Source organism: Anomaloglossus baeobatrachus, chromosome 3 (genome assembly GCF_048569485.1).
Source record: "Anomaloglossus baeobatrachus isolate aAnoBae1 chromosome 3, aAnoBae1.hap1, whole genome shotgun sequence".
Lineage (NCBI taxonomy): Eukaryota > Metazoa > Chordata > Amphibia > Anura > Aromobatidae > Anomaloglossus > Anomaloglossus baeobatrachus.
Window position 1 is genome coordinate 178,731,275 of NC_134355.1, and position 25,409 is coordinate 178,756,683.

General features: G+C 49.3%; 1 protein-coding gene across 2 annotated transcripts in view; it reads left to right on the forward strand.

Moving 5' to 3' along the window:
* Positions 1–25,409, forward strand: part of DRC8 (dynein regulatory complex subunit 8) — a 46,926-nt gene that overhangs the window by 16,091 nt on the left and 5,426 nt on the right. For both annotated transcript variants that reach the window (XM_075339601.1, XM_075339600.1), the window contains exons 4-6: positions 22,944–23,023; positions 25,063–25,105; positions 25,329–25,395. In XM_075339601.1, the coding sequence (XP_075195716.1) occupies positions 22,944–23,023; positions 25,063–25,105; positions 25,329–25,395 (190 nt within the window). The remainder of the gene's footprint in view (positions 1–22,943; positions 23,024–25,062; positions 25,106–25,328; positions 25,396–25,409) is intronic.

The following is a 25,409-nucleotide window of genomic DNA, read 5'->3' on the forward strand; positions in this document are numbered from 1 at the left end:
GGGCAGCAGAATCCCATTGTTGTAAAGGTATGATGTTCCCTATGCATCCATTTAGGAAAATCTTTTTTGAAGGTTGAAGGGATGTAACTCATTTCTTACTTGGAACTTTCAATGGATACCCACAACCAGGGCCAGACTGGGACTAAAATTCAGCCCTTGCATTTGGGGGTGCACAGGCCCACTTTTCGAGTGGTGAATATGTAATATCTGTCTGCACTTGTATATGTGAGTACTGTATGGCATTATGTGAGCGCTGTATGGCACTATGTGACACTGTATGGCACTATGTGAGCACTATATTTCACTATGTGAGCAGTGTATGGCACTGTGTGAGCACTGTATGGCACTATGTGAGCACTATGTGAGCACTGTATGGCACTATGTAAGCATTGTATGGCACTATGTGAGCACTGTATGGCACTATGTGAGCACTTTATGGCACTATGTGACACATTTTTGCAGTGTGTAGCGGACCTTGATGTATTTTCTGCTCTTTGCTTCCCTGACTTGTGGATTGTTCCGCCACATACCTGTGACCTAATCACTCTACAAGCGCTGCAGTCACTACAGGGGATTGTACCTGTGCGGACAGGTCCAGGACTAATATCACTGATATCACACTAATTAGTCCTCGAGTAATGACTCCGCGCCCCTCCCCTCACACACACAATACAATGCACCCCCATTACCCCTCTCCACACACATACAATACAATGCACCCCCATTACACACACTTTTAATTAACATTAAAACATTAATTAAACCCGCCATCTTTGGCTCTTCCATGGAGCGCTTACCGCTTCCTGATGTCTCCTGTGTAGCGCCCGCAGCACTGTGATGACGTCAGCAAGGTGATGATCTCATCACGTTGCTGCTCATCGGGGGCGGGGCCCAGTCCCGGCGCACTGTTCAAATGTATTTACGTCTGAAAGACCAAATACATTTGTATAGGAAGGAGGAAGCTGCAGGCACCGCCACCGCCGCACTCCTCAGCAGTGTGTGCATGCCGGGCTGGCACAGCAGCACACAACAGGGCCGGCACAGCACAGCACTGCCTCCTGCTGAAGCTAGTATGCCGGCATGCACACACTGCTGAGGAGCACGGCGGTGACTGCAAATGCAGCGGCCCACTACAGGCACCGGCCTACTACAGGGACCGGCCCATCTGGCATTTGCCAGAATTGCCCTATGGTCAGTCTGGGCCTGCCCACAACAGAAATCAAGTTCTTGGGGTTTTTAATCAATACTCAATCTGTGACTATAAGGCATTCTAACAACAGGACTAACAGACTGTCATTAAGATTATTTCTCCTTATTAACTTTTCTCAAATCTCAACCTGTCATGGTATGGAGGTTAAGCGGTTCTTAATTTCAGCTATAGATGTAGTCAAGTGGTTCAGAGTCTACTATTGCCTATTTCAGAGCAACATTTTGACCATCTGGAACAGAGATCCCAGTCTTTGGATTTACTGGTAAAGGTATGCTCATCTACCAAGAAAGATCTCAAGAGGTTTTTGACTCCAGGCCACGTAGCTCAGGGCAAGTCTCTCATACTTTAGCATCCCCTGACAATTACATCAGTTGGGGTGTTCATATTCAAGGATTATGGACTTAGAGGAAATGGTCTCCATCAAAAAAGATCCTTTCCTCCATTTTCAGAGAGCTAAGAGCATTGAATCTAGCCCTTCTGCATTGTAAACCACTTCTGTGACAGCGAGAAGTTATGGTCCAATCAGACAATATAGCAGCTACTACATTGACAAACATGGAGGCATAGATGTCCTCTGTTAGCGAAAGAAGTTGCCCTTTTTTCTTGTGATGCCAACAGAATCTAAAAAATGTAATAGTAATTCACATCCAGGGGTCTCAGAATGTCAGTGCCGATTGGCTCAGTTGCAATAGTATTCACCTAGGGAAATTGAGCCTCAATCTAGAAGTTTTTCACCAAATAAAAACAATGTGGGGGAACCAGATGTAAACATCATGGTCACCAGGAGCAATGTGAAACCATTTAAATTTTGTCCTATCTAGAAAGTTGATTGCTCATGAGTAGTAGATGGTCTTTCCATTCTTTGGAAGGGGATGTTGGTGTATGTCTTTCCTCCAGGCCCCTTAATCATGAAAGTCCTAAATAAATCAGGGAAGAGCAGACAGAGGCTACTCTTATCCTTCTATTATGACACAGCAGGGCCAGGCTTCCTTTCTCGTTGGCGATGATTATGTCAGACACTTCCCATTCATAACAATCTTCTACTTCAGGGCACCTGCTATAATCCAGATCTGGCAAAGTTTCATCTAACTGCTTGAATGTTTGGAGGAATAGCTTCAGAAAACTATTCCTACCAGAAGATCTTATAAATGCACTCTTAGCAGCTAAGAGACCTTGTACAATCAAACTTTATTCCAGAATATGGAAAATATATGCAACTCCTGGTGCTCACAGTATCAAAAGCCTTCCATGATTTGATAGTATCCAGTCTTTGGTTTCACCATATAGTTTCCATAAGGGGCTCAAACTGAATATATTAAAAGCTAATTTTTCATCACTTAATGCACATCTACTGAACAAATATTCTGGTCAAGCGCTATTATGCACCAATTTCAAAACAATAAAAAAAATGTAAGCCATTCTTCCATGCACCAATTTCTTCTTGAGACTTATCACGTCTAAAAATAAAAAAGTCTCCTCCATTTGAGCCTGCTGATGAGTTTCTATTAAACATTATTTGACTTTTAAAACTATTTTTAGTGGCAGTAACATCTGCCAAAAGAATTGTTCAGCTGCAAGTGATGTCCTCTAAAGTGCCGGATTTAAGGGGCTGTTCTGATAACGGAGTCCTCAGGTTGATGCCTGTGTCCCAGCCTAAAGTCAAATCCAAAATAAATGTCCCAATTTTCATTTGAAATAACGGGAAAAGTTACATCTGCAAACTTCATAAAGTTTGAAAACCTTCTTCTTCAGCTCACAGTTCCTCTCAAGGGAACCAAAACCTGTAAGTCATCCCTATCTGATTGAATCGGAGATGTAATCGTGACCTGCTATCTTCTCGCCGGGCAGGACTCTCCTATTCCTACACGAGCTACCTTGGTATCTTTGGCGGAACGAGCCCATATCTCGGTGGAGCACATCTGCTGAGCCGCATCCTGTTCATGTTTGTCAAGCATTATAGGCTGGACTTTTATTTCTTTGTCGCTCCATTGGGAGACCCAGACAATTGGGTGTATAGCTTCTGCCTCCGGAGGCCACACAAAGTATTACACTTTAAAAAGTGTAACCCCTCCCCTCTGCCTATACACCCTCCCGTGGACCACGGGCTCCTCAGTTTTATGCTTTGTGTGGAAGGAGGCACACATCCACTCATGCATTCTCATAACTTAGTTGTTGGTTGGAAGAAAAGAGGACCCCCACGGGGTCCCCGGCATGCTCCCTTCTCACCCCACTATGTCGGCGGTGTTGTTAAGGTTGAGGTACCCATTGCGGGTACAAAGGCTGGAGCCACATGCTGTCTCCTTCACCATCCCTTATGCGGCTCTGGGAGAAGTGGGATCCTGAGCAGTCATCCATTTACTGGGACCGTGCTCCATCCGCAGCCCCTGGTGGAATCTGCCGGACCTGAGCCTTTTCAACTCCAGGGACCGGGCCCTGCTACTTAAAGGTACTCTGTGTCCCCATTGGGGACTGTACAGGAAGCGCACCTTCTTCCCGGAAGCCGCGGTAGTTGTAAAACTGGGGAGACACGTGGACTTCCGCGCCGACCGGGCCTGCTTGTCAGGCGCGGTCTCAAATTTAGTCCCCGGCTTCACCGCGGCCTAGTCGCGAAAATCCCGCCCCTGGGCTTGCCTGTCAGGGGTAAGGACGGGATTACCGACATGATGTCGGATGTGACGGCTGGATCTTCCTGCATGTCTTCCTCCCCCCTCACTGACCACTGTGGGGACCCCAGACGGTACCCATTGCGGGTACGGAAGCTGGAGCCACAGGCCGTCTCCTTCACCATCCCTTATGCGGCTGGGAGAAGTGGGACCTGAGCGGTCATCCATCTGCTGGGACCGTGCTCCATCCGCAGCCCCTGGTGGAACCTGCCGGACCGGAGCCTCTTCAACCCCAGGGACCGGGCCCTGCTACTTAAAGGTACTCTGTGTCCCCATTGGGGACTGTACAGGGAGCGCACCTTCTTCCCGGAAGCCGCGGTAGTTGTAAAACTGAGGAGGCAGGTGGACTTCCGCGCCGACCGGGCCTGCTGGTCAGGCGCGGCCTCTAATTTAGTCCCCGGCTTCACCGCGGCCTAGTCGCGAAAATCCCGCCCCCGGGCCTGCCTGTCAGGGGTAAGGGCGGGATTACCGACATGACGTTGGATGTGAGGGCTGGAACATCCTGCATGTCTTCCTCCCCCCTCACTGACCACTGTGGGGAACCCAGACTCCCGCTCTTTGCTGGCGCCGCCCTCGGCCCCACTCCTCCCCTGAGAGCTCCGGCGGCCATTTTCTGGCATTCTGCCGGTGGGTGCTTCTCAGGGGAGCTCAGGGTGAACACAGCACCCGGTACTGGTGTAACGGGGTGCCAGGGGTGCCTCTGGCCTTGTAGTCGTGGCCCTTGCAATCAGGCTTACCCCTGGTTCCACCGTCACTATGGGGACAGGAGATGACTTGGTGGGGCAGAGTGTGGTGGTGATGCAGATGTTATCCGGCGCACAAACACTCTTCAGGCAGGGTTCGATGCAATGAACAAACATTCTTTTATTCTTCACAAAGTCCCAAACAAAGCAATAAAGGTGATGATACGCTTTCTTAGCTGGGGGAAGCCTGTCCTTGCGTCCCCTCCAGTGGGGATGTGCCTGACTACTCCACTTCGCCCGGCTCCCACTTCTGGCTACCCACAGCCCGGACCCACACCGGACTGCTTCACACTATGAGGTTCCGCCCGCTCCTTTTCTCACCGGCTTCCCTGATTTCCAGCTCCCACACTCTGCCCCGGCTCTGCTGCTCCGCTCCTGTCCCCGAGACGACTGCTCCCTTCATCTAATCTTTCCCTCACACCCTTGCTCTCTCCTCCCCTTGTCTCTGCCGGCTCCTCCTCCCCACTGTGGTGACAGCCGTCCCACCCGGCCACTAGGGGTACCCTAACACAATACACATGCACATACAAATAAAACATTTTTATTAATAACATTTCCGGGTTAACTATGCTCCCTTTTGCAGGGGGTCTGCTCACCCACTGCACTGGTCCCCCTAGGGTGCCGGATACATATGTATATATTATATATATTTCTGTTCGGACAGACTGTATCCCCTTTTCTTTTCACATTTACCTTCAGTGGTCACTCTCCTAGGAGACAACAGGCACAGGTTTTTCTCGCGGTCTGTACCTCTTGTGGGGCTATGTTACCTGCGGGATCCACCTACCCTCACTGTGAGCAATGCTCGACTCCTGCCTCGCTTGCTCAGCCGGAGCCTCGGGCACTGGTGGGCCCCTCGGCTCATGTAGACCCCCCTGCTCCCCCTGAGCAGGCTGCAGGGACAGAGTCACAGGTGTTGGCCCTCAGTCATTTTCATATGATCAAATGGTCTTCTAAGCTCCTTGAGGCATTGCAGTCCAGACCGGACCTTTCACAGGCCCTGACCCTGTAGCTTGTCTCATCCAGGCCTCGCTTGGTTAGCGCCGCAGCGCGCTCCCAGGTTGAGCCCTAGGTCTCAGGCGGAGGACTCCTGCCCGGACCGCAGTCCAAGACCGGCTAAGCGGTCTCGCTGGGACTCTTCTCCGACTTCCTCACGCTGCTAGGGATCCCAGCTTGAGGACTCTCAGGAAGACGAGGCGGACGGGGGAGCTCAGGGCTCTGGCCCTGACTTCACCCTTAACCTTGATACTCCTGAGGGGGACGCCTTAGTAAATGATCCTATCTCGTCCATCAACCAGGTGCTGGTTCGCTCTCCTCCGCCTCCTCCTGTAGAGGAGTCGGCTTCTCAGCAGGAGAAACACCAGTTTCGGTTCCCCAAACGTACACGCAATATGTTTTTTGATCACTCTAACTTCAGGGATGCTGTCCAAAAACCCGAAGCGGTCCCGGACAAGCGCTGGGTTAAACGTCACACTGACACGCGTTACCCCTTTCCATCTGAAGTCGTTAAGAGTTGGGCTCATTCTCCCAAGATGGATCCTCCAGTCTCCAAATTGGCTACTAGGTCCGTTGTGTCTGTTGCAAATGGCTCATCACTGAAGGATGCCACTGACAGACAGATAAAGCTCTTGGTGAAGTCCATCTATGAGGCCACGGGCACGTCTTTCGCCCCGGCCTTTGCAGCCGTATGGGCTCTCCAAGCAATCTAGGCTTGTCTGAAGGAGTTTAATGCTGTCACATGGAATTTTGCTCTGCATGTTCCGTCTTTGACTCTCGGGCATCAGCCTTTTCGTCCTGCGCCATGAACGCCGTCCTGGACTCCACTAGCCGCACGGCTGTAGCATATGCTAACTCCGTGGCAGTTCGCAGGGCCATGTGGCTGCGCGAATGGGAACCAGACTCGGCTTCAAAAAGGTTCTTAACTGGTTTGCCTTTTTCTGGCGACCGTTTATTTGGCGAACGATTGGATGATATTATTAAGGAATCCAAGGGAAAGGTCTCCTCCTTACCCCAGTCCAAACCTAAGAGACCTCAGCAAAGAAAAATCCAATCGAGGTTTCGGTCCTTTCGTCCCTCCGCCAAGCCACATTCTTCTTCGTCCAACAGGCCGGAGAAAGGCCAGAGGAACTCATATGCGTGGCGGCCCACGTCACGACCCCAAAAGCCCGCAGGGGGCACTGCCTCCAAAACGGCCTCCTCATGACTCTCGGCCTCCCCTAGCCGCATCCCCGGTCAGTGGCAGGCTCTTCTGCTTTGGCGGCGCCTGGTGGCCACAAGTTCAAGACCGATGGGTGAGAGACATTCTGTCTCATGGTTACAGGATAGAGTTCAGTTCTCGTCCTGCGGCTCGTTTCTTCAGAACCTCTGGGCCCCTTCTCAGGTGGCGTGTCAACAAAGCCTTGCCGTCGCTCTGGTGACTCTCCAGGGACAAACAGCTTTCTCTGCAGGCGGGGGTGCAATCACTTCTTCGGAGTCAGTCACACCCCTTAAGGCGCCTCAGGCACTTCCTGGGGAAGATGGTTGCAGCTATGGAGGCAGTGCCGTTCGCGAACCAAGGCGGCACTCGCAGTCGTCAAGCCTTCCAGGAAGTCCGGCGGATTCTGCAGTGGGTGGAAACCACAGGCTCCACCATCTCCGCAGTTCACATCCCGGGCGTAGAAAACTGGGAAGCAGATTTTTTTCAGTCGTCAGGGCCGCTGAGGAACGCAGGACGTCGATCTCTCAAGGTCCCGGCCTTCATGGCACGGTCTCAGGATCACAGACCTCTGGCAGCGGACGCTTTAGTCCAGGATTGGTCGCAGTTTCGACTGCGGCCTGTTAGGGTACTTTCACACTTGCGTTGTTTTCCTTCCGTTACAATCCGCCCTTTTGGAAAACAGCGGAATCCGTTAACGGATTGCGCTGTTTCCCATAGACTTGTATGGTTGACGGATTGTACTAAAAGGACCTGCATTGCTTCCGCCCAGCGGGAGGAACGCAGCATGTAACGTTGTTTTGAGCAGCGGAATCCCCTGGATTTCACTGCGCATGCTCTTTTTTTTTTTTTAAATCACAAACTTTATTTTGGCTCGCGGTGGCTGATCGTTCAGCTGAGCGCCCGGCCATCGGCAAGTGACAGTGCTCAGCTGAGCGCCCGCCGGCATGCCCGGCCGCCGGCAAGTGACAGCGCTCAGCTGAGCGCCCGCCGGCATGCCCAGGCGCCGGCAAGTGACAGCGCTCAGCTGATCACCCGGTGGCCGGCTGCAGGGAGCGATCAGCTGATCACCCGGCGGCCGGCTGCAGGGAGCGATCAGCTGATCACCCGGCGGCCGGCTGCAGGGAGCGATCAGCTGATCACCCGGCGACCGGCAAGTGACAGCGCTCAGCTGATCACTCGGCGGCCGGCTGCAGGGAGCGATCAGCTGATCACCCGGCGTCCGGCTGCAGGAACGATCAGCTGATCACCCGGCGGCCGGCAAGTGACAGCGCTCAGCTGATCACCCGGTGGCCGGCTGCAGGGAGCGATCAGCTGATCACCCGGCGGCCGGCTGCAGGGAGCGATCAGCTGATCACCCGGCGGCCGGCTGCAGGGAGCGATCAGCTGATCACCAGGCGGCTGGCTACTGGGAGCGATCAGCTGATTCAGCTGATCGTTCACAATAGTCTGCCGCCGGTAAGGCTATGTGCGCACTTACCGGATTTTGCCGCGGATTTTCCGCGGATTTGCTGCATGTTTCGCTGCAGAAAATGTTCATAACATCTCTGCAGTGAATCACCAGCAAATCCTATGGAGAAAAAAAATCCTGTGCGCACTAGGCAGAATTTGACAGCTGCATGTTTTGCTGCGGAAATCCCGCAGCAAAAACAAGTGCATGTCACTTCTTTTCCGCAGGTAGCTGCGGGTTTTCCCTAATCTAATGTAAAAATCACGCAGGGAACAGCTTGCGGAAAAACCGCACCAAATCCGCACCAATTCCGCACCAAATCCGCAACAAAACGCGACAATCCGCATGCGGATTTGGGTGCGGATTTGATGCGGATTTTTTCTGCAGGTGATAAGATCTTTGAGAGCCTGCGGAATTTACGCAAGGAAATTTCATTTCCCAGTGCGCACATAGCCTAAAACTGTAAAAAAAAAAAAAAAAAATCAAAATGGATTCCGTTGTTTTGCAGCATCCGTTGCATCCGTTGTGCCACTATATGCAACACATCCGTTGCATCCGTCACACAACGCAATGCAACGGATACCGTTCAACGCAAGTGTGAAACTAGCCTTAAGGGGATTTACACGCTACAACATCGCTAATGCGAACTCGTTGGGGTCACGGAATTGGTGACGCACATCCGGCCTCATTAGCGATGCCGTTGCGTGTGACACCGATGAGCGATTTTGCATTGTTGCAAAAACATGCAAAATCGCTCATCGGTGACATGGGGGTCCATTCTCAAAAATCGTTACTGCAGCAGTAACGAGGTTGTTTCTCGTTCCTGCGGCAGCACACATCGCTCCGTGTGACGCCGCAGGAACGAGGAAGCTCTCCTTACCTGCATCCCGGCCGCTATGCGGAAGGAAGGAGGTGGGTGGGATGTTACGTCCCGTTCATCTCTGCCCCTCCGCTGCTATTGGGCGGCCGCTCAGTGATGTCGCTGTGACGCCGCACGGACCGCCCCTTAGAAAGGAGGCGGTTCGCCGGTCACAGCGACGTCGCCGGGCAGGTAAGAAGTGTGACGGGTCTGGGCGATGTTGTGCGCCACGGGCAGCAATTTGCCCGTGTCGCGCAACAGATGGGGGCGGGTACCCACACTAGCGATATCGGGACCGATATCACAGTGTGTAAAGTAGCCTTTAGTCTGGTAAAAGGCGCAAGAGGCATATAAGTCCCATGTTAAGGAAAAGGGCAAAAATAAAAGTGTGTTTTCTCAACAAAACATTTTTGAGGAGGGTGAAAATCCTGGGCACTTACTAGCTTTGAATTGAACAATGATTTTATAAAAGCTGCACTAAGCAACCCAGTAAGTGACACATCGCTGGAATCAGGGTCTGTTTTCTTCCATCATGCTGCTCTCAGATTAGGTGGCAAAAACCTGGTGAAAGAGTCCCTTTAATCGTTTATTTAGGGACCTGATTTGGGGTAAACAAGTTCCACATCTAATGCTGGCGTCACACAGTACGATATATCGGGCGATATGTCGTCGGGGTCACGTTGTTAGTGATGCACATCCGGCATCGTGTGACATATCGTACCGTGTGACACCTCCGAACGACTGTGAACGAGCAAAAATACTCACCTTATCGTTGCTCGTTGACACATCGTTCATTTTCAAAATGTCGGTCCTCCTTCTGTGCTCTGGTTGTTCATCGTTCCCGTGGCAGCACACGTCGCTCCGTGTGACACCCCAGGAACGATGAACTGCAGCTTACCTGCGGCCGCCGGCAATGCAGAAGAAAGGAGGTGGGCGGGATGTTTACGTCTCGCTCATCTCCGCACCTCCGCTTCTATTGGGCAGCCGCTGTGTGACGTCGCTGTGACGCCGAACGTCCCTCCCCCTTCAGGAAGAGGATGTTCGCCGCCCACAGCGAGGTCGTTTGGGAGGTAAGTACGTGTGACCGGGGTTACCGACTTTGTGCGCCACGGGCAACTAATTGCCCGTGCGTGACACACAAACGACGGGGGCGGGTACGATCGCACGATAGATCGTACCGTGTGACGCCGGCATTAGATAGGAAGCTTTGCAAAATGACCAAAGGGAGGAGGGATTGGCTGTTCTGAATCCTTGGATTTATTATATGATTGCTCAGGTTCAATATATCCGTGGGAGGGTTGACCCTGGGGGAGGGGAGGGCATAGTGTCTTCTACAACTTTAAATCAACAAGACTGTACGAGGCACTGGAATCACATAAGTTTCAACCTTGCTACCTGGGCCGCCATCAGGACATTACAACCATTACTGCTGTACCGGGCCCGGTAAAGAGGAGGGGCCCAGTGTAATTACATTACGCTTAATTAATATTTGGGCCCCGCCCATGTACCTCTTCCCCGGGCCCCACTACGCCCAACTCTGCCCAACTCCGCCACTCCAGGCCCTGCTCACCAACTTTTCTCCGGGCCCCACTGCAGTTACCGCCACTGAAGCAGGGGGGCCGGCCAAGTCTGACATCTGCAATGAAGTCAAACGCTCCCGGCCGACCCTCTTTTCTTCATCAGGTTTGTACAGCACATGTTCTAAATAGGCTGACATGCGCAGTACAAACAAAAGCTCTCCGGAAGAAGAGGATACTCCAATCACCGCGGCGAGCATGCCAGGATGGTATGATCTGTGTGTGTCTGTCTTCCTGTTCCCGGCTCATACACATCACCATACTGTATATACAGTTCCACACTATATCCTGTATCACAGTGTCTGCATAGAGTGTGGATCGGTGCATACAGTATATTGCTGTGTATACAGTATTACATCCCACAACCTCTATTGTGTATGCAGCCCAGAGCCTTTATTGAGTATATAGCCCACAGCTTCTATTGTGCATACAGCCTGCAGACTTTGTATATGCAGCCTCTATTGAGTATATAACCCACAGCCTCTATTGTATATATCCTCTATTGTCTATACACTCCGTACCCTCTATGGTATATACAGCCTCAATTGTGTTTACACCCCGCACCCTCTATCGTGTATACAACATCTATTGTATATACACCCCGCACCCTCTATTGTATATGCAGCCTCTATTGTGTATATAACCCACAGCTTCTATTGTCTATACACCCCGCACCCTCTATGGTGTATATAGCCTCTATTCTGTATAAACCTTGCAGCTTCTATGGTGTATACTGCCTCTATCGTATATGCAGCCTCTATTGTATATACAACCCACAGTCCCTTTTTGTATATGCAGCCTCTATTGTGTATACAGCCCACAACCTCTTTTGTGTATACAACCTCTATTATGCATGCATCCTCTATTGTGTATGCAGGCTACAGTCCATTTTTGTATATCCAGCCTCTATTGTGTATATAGCCCACAGCCTCTGTGTATACAGCTTCTTTTGTGTATACAGCCTACAGTTCCTTTTTGTATTTGCAGTCTCTATTGTGTATATAGCCCACAGACTCTTTTGTGTATGCAACCTCTTTTGTGTATGCATCCTCTATTGTGTATGCAGCCCACAGTCCCTTTTTGTATATGCAGCCTCTATTGTATGTGTGTATATAGCACACAGCCACTATTGTGTATACAGCTTCTTTTGTGTATACAGCCCACAGTCCCTTTTTGTATATGCAGCCTCTATTGTGTATATAGCCCACAGCCTCTATTGTTTATGCAGCCGCTATTGTTTATGCAGCCTCTTTTGTTATGCAGCTTCTATTGTTTATGCAGCCTCTATTGTATATGCAGCTTCTATTGTATATACACCCCGCAGTCGTTTGTATGCAGACTCTTGTGTAAGCAGCCTTCATTGAGTATACAGCCAGGTGCTGCCTCTATTGAGCTATTGAGTGGGAAAATGTATTTATTTGATTTGAAAATTTAACACTGTGCCTTACAGTTACTCTTCAAAAAACCTGCCTCCATTAAAGTGAATGGAGCTGGGAGCTACAGGTTATTAATAGGAGCTTTGATTGGTTGCTATAGGAACAAAGGAAATTGTTAGTATAAAAAGTTTATGAGTGAGGTAATATGATGTCGGTGGAGAGAGACACAGACAGAGACAGACTGTGAGACAGACTGTGAGACAGACAGAGAGAGACAGACAGAGAGAGACAGACAGAGAAAGAGGCAGACAGAGAAAGAGGCAGACAGGGAATGAGACAGAGACAAACAGACAGAGACTGAGACAGACAGAGAGAGACAGACAGGAAAAGAGACAGACAGGGAAAAAGACAGAGACAAAAAGACAGAGACAGAAAAAAAAGCCAGACAGACAGAGAAAGAGACAGACAGACACACACACAGGGAAGGAGACAGAAAGAGGCAGAGACAGACAGACAGAGGCAGACAGGGAAAGAGATAAACAGAGAAAGACAGGGAAAAAAGACAGACAGAGAAAGAGACAGACAGAAGCAGCCAGGGTAAAAAGGCAGACATACAGGGAAAGACAGACAGGGAAAGAGACAGACAGAGGCAGACAGACAGAGGCAGACAGACAGAGGCAGACAGACAGAGGCTGACAGACAGAGGCTGACAGACAGAGGCTGACAGGGAAAGAGACAGACAGACAAAAAGAGGCTGACAGGGAAAGAGACAGTGAGGATAACTGTGGAAAGAAAAGGCGCAAATAAGGTCTTACCCGGTATTACACGTGGGGGCAAGTGTGGATTAGAACACTCACCTTATGGGGTTGTGCAAGTCACAACCCCTATGAAGGCACGTAGTAAATGTGGAAGGCAGCGGTCCCGCAGTGTAGAGATAATCCAACAGATAGAGGAGAGAGCAGGTTAAAAAATCCGCACCAAGCCACAGAGAATCCAGATGCTTTTTAGTAAATCCCTTTCTTTATTTTTTTCATAGGTCTACGCGTTTCAAGGACACATCCGTCCTCATCATCAGGACAATGTACAGAGAAAGACAGAGAAAGTCTTTCTCTGTACATTGTCCTGATGATGAGGATGGTTGTGTCCTCGAAACGCGTAGACCTGTGAAAAAAATAAAGAAAGGGATTTACTAAAAAGCATCTGGATTCTCTGTGGCTTGGCGCAGATTTTTAAACCTGCTTTCTCCTCTATCTCAAGGAAAGAGACAGACAGACAGGAAGAAACAGAGGCAGACGGGGAAGGAGGCAGACGGGGAAGGAGGCAGACGGGGAAGGAGGCAGACGGGGAAGGAGGCAGACGGGGAAGGAGGCAGACGGGGAAGGAGGCAGACGGCGAAGGAGGCAGACGGGGAAAGGAGGCAGACGGGGAAAGGAGGCAGACGGGGAAAGGAGGCAGACGGGGAAAGGAGGCAGACGGGGAAAGGAGGCAGACGGGGAAAGGAGGCAGACGGGGAAAGAGACAGACATGGATAGAATCAGAGACACACATGGATAGAGACAGACACACAGACAGGCAGGGAAAGAGACAGACTGAAAGAGACAGACTGAAAGAGACAATGCCCGGTTACTACAGCTAGAATATATATATATATATATATATATATATATATATATATATATAGAGTACAGGCCAAAAGTTTGGAAACAGCTTCTCATTCAAAGAGTTTTCCTTATTTTCATGACTGAAAATTGTGGATTCACATTGAAGGCATCAAAACTATGAATTAACACATGTGGAATGAAATACTTAACAAAAAAAGTGAAACAACTGAAAATATGTCTTATATTCTATGGTTCTTCAAAGTAGCCACCTTTTGCTTTGATTACTGCTTTGCACACTCTTGGCATTCTCTTGATGAGCTTCAAGAGGTAGTCACCGGAAATGGTTTTCACTTCACAGGTGTGCCTTGTTAGGTTTAGTAAGTGGGATTTCTTGCCTTATAAATGGGGTTGGGATCATCAGTTGTGTTTTACAGAAGTCTGGTGGATACACAGCTGATAGTCCTACTGAATAGACTGTTAGAATTTGTATTATGGCAAGAAAAAGGTAGCTAAGTAAAGAAAAACGAGTGGTCATCATTACTTTAAGAAATGAAGATCAGTCAGTCCAAAAAATTGGGAAAACTTTGAAAGTGTGCCCAAGGGCATTGCCAAAAACCATCAAACGCTACAAAGAACCTGGCTCACATGAGAACCGCCCCAGGGAAGAAAGACCAAGAGTCACCTCTGCTGCAGAGGATAAGTTTATCCGAGTCACCAGCCTCAGAAATCGCAGGTTAACAGCAGCTCAGATTGGAGACCAAGTCATTGCCACACAGAGTTCTAGCAGCAGACACATCTCTAGAACAACTGTTAAGAGGAGACTTTGTGCAGCAGGCCTTCATGGTAAAATAGCTGCTGGGAAACCACTGCTAAGGACAGGCAACAAGCAGAAGAGACTTGTTTGGGCTAAAGAACACAAGAAATGAACATTAGACCAGTGGAAATCTGTGCTTTGGTCTGATGAGTCCAAATTTGAGATCTTTGGATCCAACCACCGTGTCTTTGTGCGATGCAGAAAAGGTGAACGGATGGACTCTACATGCCTGGTTCCCACCATAAAGCATGGTGGAGGAGGTGTGATGGTGTGGGGTGCTTTGCTGGTGACATTGTTGGGGATGTATTCAAAATTGAAGGCATACTGAACCAGCATGGCTACCAGAGCATCTTGCAGCAGCATGCTATTCCATCCGGTTTGTGTTTAGTTGGCCCATCATTTATTTTTCAACAGGACAATGATCCCAAACACACCTCCAGGCTGTGTAAGGGCTATTTGACTAAGAAGGAGAGTGATGGGGTGCTACGCCAGATGACCTGGCCTCCACAGTCACCAGACCTGAACTTAATCGAGATTCCTTCAAGACTGTTGGAAGACCATTTCTGGTGACTACCTCTTGAAGCTCATCAAGAGAATGCAAGAGTGTGCAAAGCAGTAATCAAAGCAAAAGGTGGCTACTAGGAAGAACCTAGATGGTTTGGGTTGAGCTGGACCGCAGAGTGAAGGCAAAAGGGCCAACAAGTGCTAAGCATCTCTGGGAACTCCTTCAAAACTGTTGGAAGACCATTTACGGTGACTACCTCTTGAAGCTCATCAAGAGAATGACAAGAGTGTGCAAAGCAAAAGGTGGATACTTTGAAGACCCTAGAATATAAGACATATTTTCAGTTGTTTCACACTTTTTTGTTAAGTATTTTATTCCACATGTGTTAATTCATAGTTTTGATGCCTTCAATGTGAATCTACAATTTTCACAGTCATGAAAATAAAGAAAACTCTTTGAATGAGAAGGTGTGTCCAAACTTTTGGTCTGTACTGTGCATATATATATATATATATATATATATATATATATATATATTTATATATATATATATTTATATATTTATATATATAAAATATGCCCTTTTTGAGCCATCTATATATATAATTGCCTTATTCTGTCTGTCTGTCTGTCTGTCTGTCTTGCTCCAAGATTGTGTCCTTATGGTGACACAAAGCTGATTGGCCGCTGGGCTCGCCATGGCCCCGCCCCCCCGCACGGATTGGCCGCTCGCCCAGGCTGCGCCCCCACACGGATTGGCCGGCCGCTCGCCCAGGCTCCGCCCCCCCCCACAGATTGGCCTCTCGCCCCGGCACCCTGCAGGCATTGGCAACTCGGCCACGCCCCACCCCCCTCACGCAATGCACGCTAGCTCTGGCCCCGCCCCCTCACGCATTCCCCGAACTGACACGGTCACGGAGCCACGACTACCAGGTGAGTACTGTACCCCTGGGAGCCCACATCAGCGTACGCCGCCAAACCAGCCGACACATACCCTCGCATTGCTGGGGCTGGCCGGCGTATGCTGGTGTGGGCTCCCGTGCGAGCGGGGGACGAGATACGCTGGTAACCATGGTAGCATAGTTACCAGCGCATCAAGGTCCTGCAGCGGCGGAACATACACACACGCACACACATAACAGCACACACACACACACATCAGATCACACTCACTCTCACACACACCTCACACACACATCACATCGCATCCACATACTCACAACATCCTGGGATATCGCTTGCTTCTCGGCGGCGATACTGTGCTGTTAGCTTCCAGGACCTGCCGGAGGATCACATGGCCAGAAGCATGTGGTATCTCCGGATGTTGTGAGTATAAGCGCGTATGTGCAATATCGTCAATGTGTGTGTGTGTGAGTGTATGCGATCGGGTGTGTGTGAGTGTATGCGATCGGGTGTGTGTGAGTGTATGCGATCGGGTGTGTGTGAGTGTATGCGATCGGGTGTGTGTTAGTGTATGCGATCGGATCTGTGAGTGTCGGCAGAGGAGCACGGCGTGCTGGAGGAGGCTGGGAGGAGAGAGGCTGATCCTGGGGAAGGCTGGGATGGGGAGGCTGAGAGAAGAGAGGCTGATGCTGGGGGAGGCTGAGGCTGGGGTAGGCTGGGAGGAGAGAGGCTGATGCTGGGGACCGAAAAGGCTTATGCTGGGAGGAGAGAGGCTGATGCTGGGGGAGGCTGAGGCTGGGGTAGGCTGGGAGGAGAGAGGCTGATGCTGGGAAGAGAGAGGCTGATGCTGGGAGGAGAGAGGCTGATGCTGGGGGAGGCTGATGCTGGGGGAGGCTGAGGCTGGGGGAGGCTGAGGCTGGGGTAGGCTGGGAGGAGAGAGGCTGATGCTGGGAGGAGAGAGGCTGATGCTGGGAGGAGAGAGGCTGATGCTGGGAGGAGAGAGGCTGATGCTGGGGGAGGCTGATGCTGGGGTAGACTGGGAGGAGAGAGGCTGATGCTGGGAGGAGAGAGGCTGATGCTAGGGACAGAAAAGGCTGATGCTGGGAGGAGAGAGGCTGATGCTGGGGACAGAAAAGGCTGATGCTGAGGGAGGCTGATGCTGGGGGAGGCTGAGGCTGGGGTAGGCTGGGAGGAGAGAGGCTGATGCTGGAGACAGAAAAGACTGATGTTGGGAGGAGAGAGGCTGATGCTGGGAGGAGAGAGGCTGATGCTGGGAGGAGAGAGGCTGAGGCTGGGGTAGGCTGGGAGGAGAGAGGCTGATGCTGGGAGGAGAGAGGCTGATGCTGGGAGGAGAGAGGCTGATGCTGGGGACAGAAAAGGCTGATGCTGGGAGGAGAGAGTCTGATGCTGGGATGAGAGAGGCTGATGCTGGGGACAGAGAGGCAGATGCTGGGGACAGAGAGGCTGATGCTGGGAGGAGAGAGGCTGATGCTGGGGGAGGCTGAGGCTGGGGTAGGCTGGGAGGAGAGAGGCTGATGCTGGGGACAGAAAAGGCTGATGCTGGGAGGAGAGAGGCTGATGCTGGGAGGAGAGAGGCTGATGCTGGGGGAGGCTGAGGCTGGGGTAGGCTGGGAGGAGAGAGGCTGATGCTGGGAGGAGAGAGGCTAATGCTGGGGACAGAAAAGGCTGATGCTGGGAGGAGAGAGGCTGATGCTGGGATGAGAGAGGCTGATGCTGGGGACAGAGAGGCTGATGCTGGGGACAGAGAGGCTGATGCTGGGAGGAGAGAGGCTGATGCTGCGGGAAGAGAGGCTGATGCTGGGAGGAGAGAGGCTGATGCTGCGGGCAGAGAGGCTGATGCTGCGGGTAGAGAGGCTGATGCTGGTGCAGCATGGGGGATGGAGCACGATGGGGGGTGCGCAGCATGGGGGATGGAGCACATTTGGGAGTGCGTAGCATGGCGGATGGAGCACGTTTGGGAGTGCGCAGCATGGCGGATAGAGCACGTTTGGGAGTGCGCAGCATGGCGGATGGAGCACGTTTGGGAGTGCGCAGCATGGCGGATGGACCATGTTTGGGAGTGCGCAGCATGGCGGATGGAGCACGTTTGGGAGTGCGCAGCATGGCGGATGGAGCACGTTTGGGAGTGCGCAGCATGGCGGATGGAGCACGTTTGGGAGTGCGCAGCATGGCGGATGGACCACGTTTGGGAGTGCGCAGCATGGTGGATGGAGCACGTTTGGGAGTGCGCAGCATGGCGGATGGAGCACGTTTGGGAGTGCGCAGCATGGTGGATGGAGCACGTTTGGGAGTGCGCAGCATGGGAGATGGAGCACGTTTGGGAGTGCGCAGCATGGCGGATGGAGCACGTTTGGGAGTGCGCAGCATGGGAGATGGAGCACGATGGGGGGTGCGCAGCATAGGGGATGGAGCACGATGGGGAGTGCGCTGCATGGGGGATGGAGCACGATGGGTAGTGCGGAGTATGGCGGATGAAGCACGTTTGGGAGTGCGCAGCATGGCGCATGGACCACGTTTGGGAGTGCGCAGCATGGCGGATGGAGCACGTTTGGGAGTGCGCAGCATGGCGGATGGAGCACGTTTGGGAGTGCGCAGCATGGGAGATGGAGCACGATGGGGGGTGCGCAGCATAGGGGATGGAGCACGATGGGGAGTGCGCAGCATGGCGGATGGAGCACGTTTGGGAGTGCGCAGCATGGCGGATGGACCACGTTTGGGAGTGCGCAGCATGGCGGATGGAGCACGTTTGGGAGTGCGCAGCATGGCGGATGGAGCACGTTTGGGAGTGCGCAGCATGGCGGATGGACCACGTTTGGGAGTGCGCAGCATGGCGGATGGAGCACGTTTGGGAGTGCGCAGCATGGCGGATGGAGCACGTTTGGGAGTGCGCAGCATGGCGGATGGAGCACGTTTGGGAGTGCGCAGCATGGGAGATGGAGCACGTTTGGGAGTGCGCAGCATGGCGGATGGAGCACGTTTGGGAGTGCGCAGCATGGGAGATGGAGCACGATGGGGGGTGCGCAGCATAGGGGATGGAGCACGATGGGGAGTGCGCTGCATGGGGGATGGAGCACGATGGGTAGTGCGGAGTATGGCGGATGAAGCACGTTTGGGAGTGTGCAGCATGGCGGATGGACCACGTTTGGGAGTGCACAGCATGGCGGATGGAGCACGTTTGGGAGTGCGCAGCATGGCGGATGGAGCACGTTTGGGAGTGCGCAGCATGGGAGATGGAGCACGATGGGGGGTGCGCAGCATAGGGGATGGAGCACGATGGGGAGTGCGCTGCATGGGGGATGGAGCACGATGGGGAGTGCGTAGTATGGTGGATGGAGCACGTTTGGGAGTGCGCAGCATGGCGGATGGATCACGGTTGGGAGTGCGCAGCATGGTGGATGGAGCACGTTTGGGAGTGCGCAGCATAGGGGATGGAGCACGATGGGGAGTGCGCTGCATGGGGGATGGAGCACGATGGGGAGTGCACACCTCCCCCCAACACACACACACACGCGCGCGCACTGCACAACACACCACACACACACACTGGGAATCACAAACAACTGCCCTACACAGACACCCACACACACAGACAACGCTGCACACACACAACACCCAACACACAAACACCGCGGCACACACAAATATACGCACATACCGCACAACATACACATTGCACAAAACATACCTCCCCCAAAACACACCACACACACACAAACCGCGCAACACACACACACACACACAACGCTACAGACACACAGCGCTCCACAAACAACGCAACACACGCAACACACATACAACACCGCTCTCACCCCCCGTCACACCCAGACAACACCCAGAACATGTACAGCGCCCTACACAAACACTTGGTAACTACACAAGTAGTAATATATATATATATATATATATATATATATATATATATATATATATATATATATATAACAAAAATCATACATGAACTACACAATACGTAAATTCTAGAATACCTGTTGCGTAGAATCGGGCCACCTTCTAGTTTCATTATACTGACATAATACATCTATCTCTCAAGGTCTGCTTCTCAATAGCCATCAGTTAAGTGGCTTACTGACATGAAGGCCTTGGCTTGTGCTGACACATATCTGATATTCTACACTGCACTGCATTCTATGGTGAACATGACCAACACTTATTCCTAAGGTACCATCCTTCTTCAATATAAACCAGCAGATTGAATTACCAGCATTTTACTCACATTCTTCTTCTGACAAAGAAAGGAGACTTCACTTCTTTCCAGGGTTAGAAAGTGGCAAAGGATTCTTTTTCTAGATGGATAACTAAAATCATACCCATCTGCTATGAGCAAGCAGGTCTCCAGGTACCACAGGCCCTTAAAGCTCATTCGACCAGAGCTATGTCTGTCTTTTGAGCAGAGCAATAGAGAATACCACATGAGTAAATCTGTAAAGTGACCTCTTTGGTGTCCTATTACACCTTTCTGAACCATTATAGGCTGAATATCAGAAGTTCTGAGAAATCAGCCTTCGGCAAAAAACTTACCACCCATGAATGGTTAGTTGCTAAGTCCTATGTGTCCTGCTTCTGAAGGATGACAAGGAAAATGTAATAATGTAATTCTCTTTCCTTTAATCCAAAGCAGCAGCACCCTTATCATTCCCCAATAAACTATATTGTGTCAGGGAGAAACTATTTTTATCCCTTGTAATGGAACTGAAACCGATCATAAAGGAGGCCCTTCGCCTGTAGCTTTTCTAGTAGAAGTGGGATGGGGCATTTCTTCAGCAGACCTGTAAACGCTATCACCTGTAGTATCATTTCAGGAGGGGAGATTCTCCCTTTCATGCTGCTGCTTCGAAAGGAAAGAAAATTTATAGTAAGAAATTACCGGATTTTTCGTATTATAAGATGCACTTTTTCTCGCAAAAATTTGGGAGGAAAATGAGGGGTGCATCTTAAAATACGAATGTAGCTTACCGGGAGCGGGATTGAAAGGGGTCACAGGAGGCAAGGGCTCTGTATGGCGGCTGGCGGCTGCTCTGTGTGGTGGCTGGCGGCGCTGCTGTGTAAGGTTGCCGACGGCCGGCGGAGCTACTGTGAAAGGCGGCCAGCGGACCTGCTGTGTAAGGTGGCCGACGGCCGACGGAGCTACTGTGTAAGGCGGCCAGCGGACCTGCTGTGTAAGGTGGCCGACGGCCGACGGAGCTACTGTGTAAGGCGGCCAGCGGACCTGCTGTGTAAACCGACCGCCGGAGCTGCTGTGTACAGCTGGTGGAACTGCTGTGTACGGTGGCTGGCGGAGCTGCTGTGTGCGATGGCCGACAGAGCTGCTGTGTATGGCAGGCGGCAAGGTACGAGCCATTCTGATGATGTCGGCGGTGAGGACTTCAAATAATGGGTCCCAGAGTTTGCGCGTGCGCAGATGGAGCTCTCAGCTCAAGATCTCATCTGCACATGCGCTGCCTCCAGGCACCATTTTTTTTAAGCCCTCACCGCCGACATCTTCAGAATAACCCGTGCCTCACCACCCGCAGCACGGAGCAGAGCCAGCATGGAGCAGAGCCAACACGGAGCAGTGCCAGGACAGAGCAGAGCCAGGACAGTGCAGAGCCAGGACAGAGTTGAGCCAGAACAGAGCAGTGCCTGCAGCCCCAGCACAGTGGTAAGACACCCATAGACACACATAGACCCCATATCTTTTTTTTTTTTTACCTTTTTTTCCCTCTAAATGGGGTGTGCGTCTTATAATCTAATCCGGAGCGTCTTATAAAACGAAAAATACGGTACGTTTGTTCATGGAAATATCTTTGAGAAGAGCAAGTCTCCCTTTTGGGAATTTTAAGTGTGATCTGTTACTTGCTCCAAACAAATTGAGTTAAAGGGCTAATCCCATCTCCAAGATCCTATCCAAATATGTAGTAAGTGTAATAATCATAATAATATTAGCAAATATCTCCAATTAGAAAGTAGTATAGTCTCCCAATTAGCTATGTTGCTTACCTCATGTGCAAGGCATTACAGTAGCTTCAGCATCCATGGTTCCGACCACGCATATAGGCATAGTTAGTTAGTTAGTTGCTAGTGGTTATAACCATGCATACCTAAGCTACTGCATGCCCTGCACATGAGGTAAGGGACATCTGAAGAGCTATACTACATTTCTAGTTGGAGGTATTTGCAAATATTATTATTATTATTATTATTATTATTATTATTATGACAGCTACTACATATTGGGATATGATCTTGTAGATGGGAATAACCCTTTAAAGACCTTTCACTAGTTTGAAAATGTTAAAATGGCCACATCAGTAAATGATGGTGCAAAGCTGTATAAAATGTAGTTCTTATTTTGTTTTTATTTCTCATCTTTGTTGCTTGGATATTAGCTTTTCAATTTTGTTATATTTTATGTTAACTTTAAACTGGTCACTTTCAGTCATTTCTTTCTGGAGCATGCAGTTCTTCCCCTGCATGAGGTTGACCAATCATAAGCTGGCAGAAACACATAGGGGAAAAAAGACAAGTCCTCCTTTCCTCTCTGGCCTCTGCAACTACTCTGCATAGATATAACAGGGCTGAGTTATGTATCATTACAAATACTTCCAGATCTCATCTCACAGCAGTCATTGTGGTGGGAGGGTGAGGCCTGACAGTACTGTGAGTTGAGATATGGATCACTTCTCGGCATCTGATAGACTGATATATCAGTCTCAAGGCTTCCTAGGTGTGATCGGCTGAATCTGGAAGATAGGGTGAAGGTGCACACCCCAAGAGAACATTTTGATGAAATACCCAGTTGAACTACAAGCTGAGAACTCACATACTGCTTTCCTAAAGAAAAATATGTTAATATGAAGAATGGAGAATCATCTGATCTCAGAGTTTTGTATAAGGTATTTAACTAAAAATTTGATAGCTCCCCTTTAACATGGTTGTTCATAGCATCTTCTTCTAGGTGATTTTCCAAGTTCTAACATCTGTACAGGGTAATTTTTATAATATTCAATCATTCTATTATTACCAATAGGTAGAGGAAGAGGAGCCGACAGGATACATTCGTTTTGAAAAATTCTTACCGATGATGACAAAAGTGTTATTAGAGAGAAGGTATGGAGACTTTTATCTAGAACCTTAAGAAACATATAGTGCAAACTTGTTCTTATAGCCTTTGAACTGATTCCTTACACTTGCACCATAATTAAATACGGCACAATAATTTTTTTAATATATCCTTATGGTTGGCGCTCCCTATTTCTCATACCAAGCACCAAATCCCCTTTATAGTCAGAGTTTAATAACATTTTGACGGCCTGAAGCCACTAAAGGGCACTTAATGTATGATGTTACTATATGCAATCAGTACTATTCCAATAACTGTGGGAATGTTATCTGATAGTGCTTGGTGCAGCATTATACAGTAATTGATGGGTTCCCTTGCACAGCCCATAGAAAGACGATGTGACAGATATTCATTATCTAAGGATTGATGTGACATGCAGAACCCCTATGAGCAGTAATTGATGTTGTATACTAAACATTGCCAATCAATGTTATTTGGTAAGCCCCTTTAATAATAAATCCGTTAATACAACCAGATTTTTATGAATACTGTGAATATGACCTGTCTTCAAAAGCCCTCAGACCTTCATATAGGTATATAGTCAAGTCCAAAATTTTGGAAATTACACAAATTTTGTTTTTTGCCGTTTGCTTCCTCAATGGTTTTAGTTCTTTTAGTCGGATATTTCTCTGTTTACTGATGTACAATTAGAATCATTTCAAACGTTTGTGTTTTTGTACTGACAAATGCATCAATTTTATGTAAAGACTCAATATTTACAGTGTAGACCTTTATGAAGACTTCTGACATTCACCTTGATATGCTGGATATCAGCTTCTGGGCCAAACTGACTGATGACAACCTATTCTTGTCTCATCAGTGCTTGGAGAATCACAATCTCATGATTTTTTTAGTTCACCCGCTTTTAGCGGATTGACCACAGGTTTTCAATAAATTTGGAGATCTGGGCGTTTCCTGGTCATGGACCCAATGTTTCAATGTTTTATTCACCGAGCCACTTGGTTACCACTTTTGGTTTTCATGATACATTGGTTTTCATGATACATTGTTTCCATTATGATAGACAAAGCATTGTTCATCACCAAATTGCTCCTGGGTCGTTTAGAGACGTTGCTCTTGGAGGTTGTTTAGATCCCATTTTTTATTCATGGCAGTGAACTTGGGCAAAATTGTGAGTCACTCCACTCTCTTGTATGAAAAACATCCACACATATCAATGTCCTCAGGATGCTTTATTGTTGGCGCAGGACACAGGACTCATGGTAGTGCTCACCTTTTCTTCTCTGGACAATCATACTTCCAGATGCTCTAAACAGTCTGAAGGAGGCTTCATCAAAGTAAATAACTTTACCCCAGTCTTCTGATTTTCTGCAGGAAGTAAAGCGATTGTACTGTAGTTTGTACTTGAGGCTTTTCTTGGATAGAGATATCTTCTTTGCTGCCCTTCTTAACTCAGGCCAGCCTCCAAAGGCCTTTGACTCACTTTGCATCCAGACGCGCTGACAACAGCATGGTGTTTTCATGTATGGAGTTGATCACTCTTAATTTTGCCTAAGAACGCTGTCTTGAATAAAAGAGTGGTACCTAAGTCATGGAAGATTACTGTTCTTTTTTTCTAGCACATTTTTAGAAGCCGCAGCATCTACGAAAATATATATGGCAGTGCTAAGCAGGGTAGCTGTGAATCCAGCTCTGGGGATAAAAAAACAACTTACTAGAAACTAACAGTACCATCTGTGTTTGCCTTTCTCCCTGTTTTTCTCACTCAATTGCTTAACCCCTTACATTAAATTCTATAGGTTTCAGGTGACTTTAAATTTACAAGAGACCTGTCAGTGGTATTGGTTTGGATTTTTTACCACCAAATTGCATCTCAAAACTAGCATATAACAGCAAGTCATGGACAAGTTGTAAAACTATTTTTCTTATGTGACTTGTCCAAGAATTGCAGTTGCGTGACCATATGGACCCTCTAATGGCAATGTGAACAGAGCCTTCTACAGACAGGTATAGAAGTTTTCTTGCAGAAATCTGGTTGATCTTTCCCATCTTTCATTTATTTTAGGTACCGGCCAATAGCTGAAGATATTCTTCTGCGAGCATTTGAGGTCTGTCTAAACTTATGATCTTATATGATCTCATATACTCTATGATCAACCTATGGCTCTCCAGCAGTTGCAGACCTACAACTTCCAGCATGTCATGACAGCTGCAGATTTTCAGGACATTTCGGGATTTGTGGTTTAGCAGCAACTGGACATCACCGGTCTATATCTATTGTACTTATCCATACAAGAAGAGGGCTTGAGTGATTTTTGTGGTTTTTTTTAGGTTTTAGATGAAAAGAAAAAGGGATTCCTAACTAAAGATGAACTCATCAAATACATGACTGAAGAGGGTAATGCGCACTTA